This window comes from Anastrepha ludens, chromosome 2, assembly GCF_028408465.1.
Source record: "Anastrepha ludens isolate Willacy chromosome 2, idAnaLude1.1, whole genome shotgun sequence".
Classification (NCBI taxonomy): domain Eukaryota; kingdom Metazoa; phylum Arthropoda; class Insecta; order Diptera; family Tephritidae; genus Anastrepha; species Anastrepha ludens.
In genome coordinates this window covers 74808083-74815659 of record NC_071498.1, presented here as the reverse complement: position 1 = coordinate 74815659, position 7577 = coordinate 74808083, and the positions used below count along the sequence as shown (strand labels likewise).

The window sequence follows — 7577 nt, the reverse complement described above, 5'->3', positions numbered from 1 at the left end:
AATGGTAGTCACGCCCCAACCCATTCGGCCATGGCGGCCGCCGATCTATGGATAGAACTTGTTATTACTAAATATGTATTTGGATCCATCAAACAATACGTTATTTGTGATTGAACGTTCCTTTTAGTTTTATTAAATGCAATAATAAGATGCCAATACCAACGTTTTTTTGTTTTTGCAGCTCTATTTCATAGAAAAACTGTTGTTGACACAGCCAATAACAGCATGCTATCTCGCTCAATGCCTACTGCATTCTCTGTCACACAATTTATCTGAGATGGTAGGGAGCCGGCAATTGCATTGCCAAAGCTTGTCAAACTGTACAATGAAATATCGCGGCCAACTATTCGCTTCTAACAATTAAATCTTTATTTCCGTTTGATTGTCTTTCCCTTTGATGGTTCATTTAACTAATTAGTTCATATTTCACTTTGAAAAAATCGCGGATGTGTACCTCGACTTATCATCGATAAATATCTCAAAATATCTGCAACATCATTAAATTTTTTTTCATTGGTTCACACACATCAGAATGTACAATTTCTAGTAAGTTTCTTGCCTGATTTTCACTAACTTGGCAAATAGTAGCACATACAAATATAAAGGGTTTTTCAATTGGCGCGGGTCGATTTTGGCGCCCTGTGGCAGACATTTTGTTTTGGTGACATCTGTCAAATCTTTTGTTTATTATTCAGTTGTTTATGCCAAATCATCATGGCAAGTTACACGATTGAATAGCACGTTCAAATGATAAAACTTTATTATCAAAATGACTGTTCATTAACGCAAACGTTGCGCGCATTGCGCCCATTTTTCGGTAGACGTGGTGGCCTTTCCAATTTCTTATGACCCATATTGAACCATATGGACCTAGACGACATGTGGTTCCAGCAGGACGGCGCTACCTGCCACACAGCAAACGCCATTTTATTCCATTTCAACATCTACCCGCCCTAATTGAAAACCCCTTTATTATATAATAATACAAGGTTCTGTATTCAAGCAGCTTTCTCGCTCCCACAAAAAAAATCGGCGTCTTAATTGATCAACAATGTTGCTCATTCTTAAGTTTTCAGTTATTATAGTAGTAAAACGTTTTCTCTGGCGTTTCATGCCGACGGGCCAAGTGTATGCGGTAGGTGGCTTCGAAGGTACATATGTGCTTATTCTTATTGGAATGATGTTTCGAAGGCACTTGTTATGTCGCTAAAACTAAATGAGCCTCATCTTGCATATATGATTCTAGAGAAAATACCACATAAAGATAGTAAGCTCGGATTAATTTGTTTAAAACATATTTTTCTAAATGAATTCCTTTATTATAATTCTTATACAGTAAAATTGATTTGTGCGACGTTGTCTGATATCTTTGCGCATTTCTTGCTTATATAATGTAAAAGGGATTAAGAACCCAGCAAGTTTCACATTAGTTTTGAGAGATCTTTCAGTTGTAGCACTGACTTAAACACTTTAGTTACATTAACAATGCATGTAATTCCTAAATACATACTTCTATTAAAACACCAAATTGTAAATTTGCATGAATTAGGAACTGCTATTGCTTACTCACTATCTTTCTACTATCATTTTCGCAAAGGGCGGTGACATTTTTCCCCTTTCTCTCTACTCCCGAAATTCAACAATAGATTCAAGAGTTTTAAATTTCACTTGCCATTGAATACAGAACCGTGTATACATATATCACCTATAAATAATAATAATAATATATTCTATATCTAATTGACACACATACATACATCCTTTCCTTGTTATGTGTCTTGATATTGTCCTACAAATGGGGATACCTACAACTTTATATAGCCTCCGAACGTCGGCTGGTTTTTATAATAACCTTTCCCATGGCAAAAATGCACACACTTTTCCTATTACACTGAATAACAACCCAAAAATATCTTGTTTGATGATTACATTTTCTAAAGCAGTTTTTCATGCTGATGACAAATCTGAAAACCGTTTTTCTCTATCACGTCAGGTTTTTAAGATATTAACATGTCCCTCAAGATTCATCTCCTCGACTCACATCTCGACTTCTTTCCAGAAAACCTAGGTTCTGTTAGTGATGAACATGGTGAACGTTTCCATCAGGACATCTCGGTGATGGAGTCACGCTATCAAAGTCGATGGAGTGCAGCAATGTTAGCCGACTATTGCTGGATGCTTCAGCGCAACATGCCAAATTGTCAGCACAAACGCAAGTCTACAGCCAAGAAATTCAAACCAAACTAACTTTTAATTTAAGGAACTTTACGTTATATCTATGTATTTTACAAGTGTATTATATCTTAAACTATGTGTATTTATGTTAAGTAGTACTCTATTCAGCGATATATGCTCTACTGTGACTTGCCTGCGAGTTGTTTGCTTTGATACAATATTAAACATATATAAATGGTCAATGCCAAATATCTCAACAACGGTGGGTGATAGAGACAAACGGTTTCTATATTTGTAATCAGCATGTCTTACTTGTCTTAAAACAAGTGTTGGTTTCCAAGATATTTTCCGAAAGTTTTTTTTTGTTGATCAGTGTTATTATACATATGTTAATGAAAATATTGCGCTAAGATCATGTGCCCCGACGAATGGTGGGCACGTACAAACTGACACCTTTTACGTTTTACGTTAAAACACTTCTTTTACCTTCTCCTTTTTGTCATTTGCGACATATAACAACAAATCCATGTTCAAATACCGTGCTTATCCACACCAAGTTGCATTCCCGTTCAGGAACTTGCATAGCATTGTTTAACTTCATTCTACAATAAATTAACCGGTTTTTAAATGTGCACACTCGTACTTATTTTCTGCAAGTTATATACTAATTTGGCGTTCTTGGTATGACACAAATAATGAACAGTCAAAACATATATAGATGAGCAGTTGCACCACAACTGATGCACTATTGATTGCGCTTTAACTCATAAGGAGTAATAAAGCCAAAAACAACAAACATTTCCTACCTCGCCGCATTTGTCGGGATTCTCTACATTTCGCAGCAAACGCTTTCTTTCATTGCGGTTTCGGCAGAAACAGCGGGATAATACATCCATGCCTATGTATGATACATGGAAACATCCGTCCATTCTTCCCTGCAAAATATAATTTGGGCAAGACGCGTTTAAAGTTTTCAGTACAGTACGCATCGAATTGAGAGGGTTTATAGGAAATTTTGAAGTTAACGTTAAACTCTACTCCTAAGCACAGGGTTTACCATACAAATAATTTTCTTTAAACATGTCTTAAACATCAAATTTATTAGGTATTAATGGACATGCAGCCCTATCTTTCTCTAAATTTACCGGTATTGTTAAATATTTTTTATTTATATTTAAATATTTATTTTTAAAGGTGCATAAATGCTTAATGATTCTACTCGTCATCCAGAAATCGTCTTTCCAGAAGGTCCCTCATTGATCAATTAACCAAAGCCAGGCAAAGTTTCTACAGGCATTCGAATTTCCAATACATTTCAAAATGTGGTGAACAAGTTTTTTGTATTATAAAATTGATAGTATCAACTCTTGTTGATTTATCCTCATCACTAAAAGCTCAATGCTTGCACGGCAAGCTGATATATTATATTTTTTGCGCAAGATTATCAAATTCTAAATATTTCTAAATTGTTGTAAAATAAGTACCTATATTTTCGCAATTAACAAATCAATCTTTATAATGGAAGGTACTTTGGTAAAGAAAGGGGAATGCGTATAAGAAAAAGTAAACAAAAGAGTGTCAAATTAAACTCTGAATTTGTAAAACACTCCAAGGAGAACAGTTCATCTGTAAAGACAATATGTATTCCCGCTGACAAATGCTCGCAGTTTGTGGGCAGTGAAGGAGAACATTTAAGAATTGAACTTATGAAGGTATCAGGACACTGTGGTGTTCAGAAAATTAACTTGGAAATAATGACTAATATTTATAAACATTTTTATATAATTCGTTTAAATTTAATTTAATTTATTTAAGTTTGTTGTAATTTTATTAAATTAAATTAAATTCCCCTATGCCGAAAAAATGTGCCTATTTAATTAATAGGTTCTCAATAGGTGTTATCATTTGTGGAAACTTAATATTTTCACGCTAAAAATTACATTGAATTGAATTAAGATCTCGTCATGACGATGAGACTGAAAAGATATTTTGAATCCCAATGCTAAATTGTTCAAAATATAAGTATTCATATCGCTTTGAGTTTTCCACTATAGGAGAGTTGAAATGTTTCAATATTTCTGCAACGAAGAAATTTTATTTACGGTGTGCCTGAAAGCACAGGTACCCAGTGGAGAATAACAGTTGTCCTTGCTGCCGCTGAATGCTATTACTACGGCCTTAACTAGCTTAATATCCTTCTTACATAATGAATACGTTGGCTTTATGTTAGCTTAGGTCAATTGAAATTTTTGTCGTATTATCGAATAATGGCATTACCTAAACCTACCAAAAGAAGAAAAGCTACCAGAGGAGTAAGGAGTATTTGTGATAAGAAAACCCCAAGATCAGCAACCTTTAATGGTATTAATACTGTAATCCATAATTTTAATTGGAAAATTGTTAGAGTAAAAAATGCACAATTGGATTAGTAAATGTGGTTTTCATTATATATTTTTTAATTATAAAAAAAAGTTGAATATAACAAAAAATTTACTTGTATGGCTATGTGAACATATGATAAGTTTAGGCGTTATACCTTAAATTGAGCAGCTTAGTTATGTACACGTTTTTGAAAGGTGGAAAAGGATGTATAAAATTAAAATTAGCGGCAACACTTAAAAATTATATCCTGTTTTATCTTTTCCTTTTCTGTAAGAGGTATTTCCTTCATATTGTTTAAAATTGGACGTAAAGGTTTATCCAGGAATTTTAAATCAGAGATTTTTTATTTAGAACTAATTTCCAAATGTTTGTCTAAATTACTTTGTAATTAATAAAAATTAATATAAAGTAATGAGTTAGGCATGTAAGAATATACCTACTATTTCCTTTTTGTTACTAGTTCTCCCTGAATGAAGTGTCATATATGTATATATATGAATGTGAATTACGTACCTACGTAAGTATTCACATAAGCGCAAAAATGATATGTTTTAAAATGGAGCATTCAAGCCAGGGCAACACATCTTTTAAGCGTCCATGAATAGCCATAACATATGCCAAAGGGTAGAGTGGAATTGTCCAGTTGTCTGTTCTCTTCAGAATACAATCCATTACAATACACAACGGTATTGCCGTCTTATTTTGCTATATCACTTCCTTTGCTAGTATATATACACATATGTAGAGGAGGGTGTGAATAAGACACTATAGAAAAACGAGTATTGAGCTACATCAGACGCTGTGCTTTTCTGGTTGGCTGCGTGGAATGATATGGCTTTACATACTAGAGCTACAGACGAATGTAAATGTGTGTTTACATATGTATGTATTTACTCTTGCTGGCGCAGTGACTGTCGTCAATGTGTCTGAGATTTTGCTTTCGTTAACTGCTCGGCATCGTTCCTGTTAGTGTTGTTCATACTATCGGCTAGATTTCCGCGCACAATCAATGCAAAGAGATAAACGATGTTAAAACGTGTTGTTGTTAAAACTATTTTGGCTGTTTCACCGTCGGATGATTTGTTTTTAATATCTAATGGAAAATTATGTGTACGTTTTTTTTTAAACGTCTAAGCGTGCAAATCAGTTAAAGAAGTGCTTGTTTTCCAAGTCCAAAAAAATGCATTATTGCATACAAAAGTTTTAATAAGTGCCACTTTGAAAGCAAATTTGTTTAAACAGAATTATGCCAAGACCTTCGCGAGATTCATATGGCGATCAAAAGCCTCCATATTCTTATATTTCGTTAACGGCTATGGCAATTTGGAACTCACCAGAACGAATGTTACCTCTCAGTGATATATATAAATTTATTATTGATCGGTTTCCTTATTATCGGAAAAATACACAACGCTGGCAAAATTCATTGCGTCACAATCTCAGCTTTAATGATTGTTTCATAAAAGTTCCTCGGATGCCAGACCGCCCCGGCAAAGGTGCATACTGGACACTTCATCCACAGGCCTTGGACATGTTTGATAATGGCAGTTTATTACGCCGACGGAAACGTTTTAAGCTACACAAGCATGATAAAGACTATTTAAAGGAGGAGTTAGCCACGTTGGCTAATCTAAATCGTTTTTTTTTTAACAGTAGCAGTACAAATAATGCTCCAGTAACACCAGTCAAAGTTCCACTTGCCGGTGATTCCACACTATATTTATCGAATTTTCCTGTTACTCCTACATTGACTGAACATTCTGATGGATCAAGGCACCCTGTTCCGAATTCGTCTCCTCCCACTTCTTCATTAGGGATAGGATATCATCAAACAGCAATGGCCGCGAGTACTCCCACATTTTCGAATTGGTTACCTCAATCTCAGGCACTGTCTCCAATGCTGGATGTAACTACTGTTATCAGCAAATACCGACCAAAACGTTCTTTCACTATTGAAAGTCTTATAACACCTGACAGACTAGATTCAATGTCTATCAAAAGTGTAGAAAAACACACTGTCGAATCGAGCCGCCAAATTTTACCTCATCTCTGCTCTGCTATTAATGAAGAAATGAGCCAAAAATCATTGCCCCCGCTTCATACCATTACTTCGACTGCACCATTTCTGCATTATTCTACTGGAGTTACTAACACGAACGTGGACCACTGCAGAAATCCTACATCGATGTATGATATTCCTGTGCATCCCATTTTAATGATGAAATCGCCGCTTCAAGGCCTAACGCCTTTGTACTATGCGAATATAGATCTCTCAACAAGCCAGCACACAACAACTAGTACACAGCATCGACTGAGTTCCAGTCTACGAACTGTATGACATAACTAATTAGAACTATATTTATGTACAAAAGTTAACTCAAGCATCCGTTTTTAGTTCCTAATGGCTGATAATCTATATGTAATGTATTATTTTTCAGATAATGTTTATTTGTATATAAGGTTTATTATTAAAATTCTCGACTTTAAGATACACATACTCGCTATAAAAAATGTCCACTTTTAATATATTTAAGAAATATCTAGTCGAATATCTAAAAAATATATATTGAGCTTGTACTTGTGCATGAGTGCATTAAAATATTTTTATGAAAACAATGTTTCGATTCCTTAATTTTTAATTTTACTTAAGTGTAGCGAATATTAACGTTTTAAATTAGCAAAAAAGAAAAAAAATACAGGACATAAGCTTTTAGTGTCTGACTTAGCGTTTTATTGTGATGTGTATGATGGTACCTACATTTGGTTATACCTGAGAGTTTTTGTAGTTCTAATGGTTTGATGCAAAATGCCTATAATCCTACGTACGAAAAAATAAAGTAGCTTCATTTATAATAGCATAACAATAAGCCTACTTGAAAGTCAAATGTCAAGGTTGGTAGATCGTAATGATTTTCGTACATATCTATATTATATGTAGTCACGAAACAAATCTTGCCTCCATAGGCTTGTATATATAAGAAAGAACCTGTTACGCTATTATTATTGTTTGTATTTGGCAA

General features: G+C 34.3%; 1 protein-coding gene across 1 annotated transcript; it reads left to right on the top strand.

Annotated features, from left to right (window-relative positions):
- The first annotated feature begins 5747 nt into the window (after positions 1-5747).
- LOC128858088 (fork head domain-containing protein FD4-like) lies at positions 5748-7066 on the top strand. Its single transcript, XM_054094050.1, has one exon. The coding sequence runs from the start codon at positions 5804-5806 to the stop codon at positions 6893-6895; it is 1092 nt and encodes a 363-aa protein (XP_053950025.1). The 5' UTR covers positions 5748-5803; the 3' UTR covers positions 6896-7066.
- Positions 7067-7577: the final 511 nt, after the last annotated feature.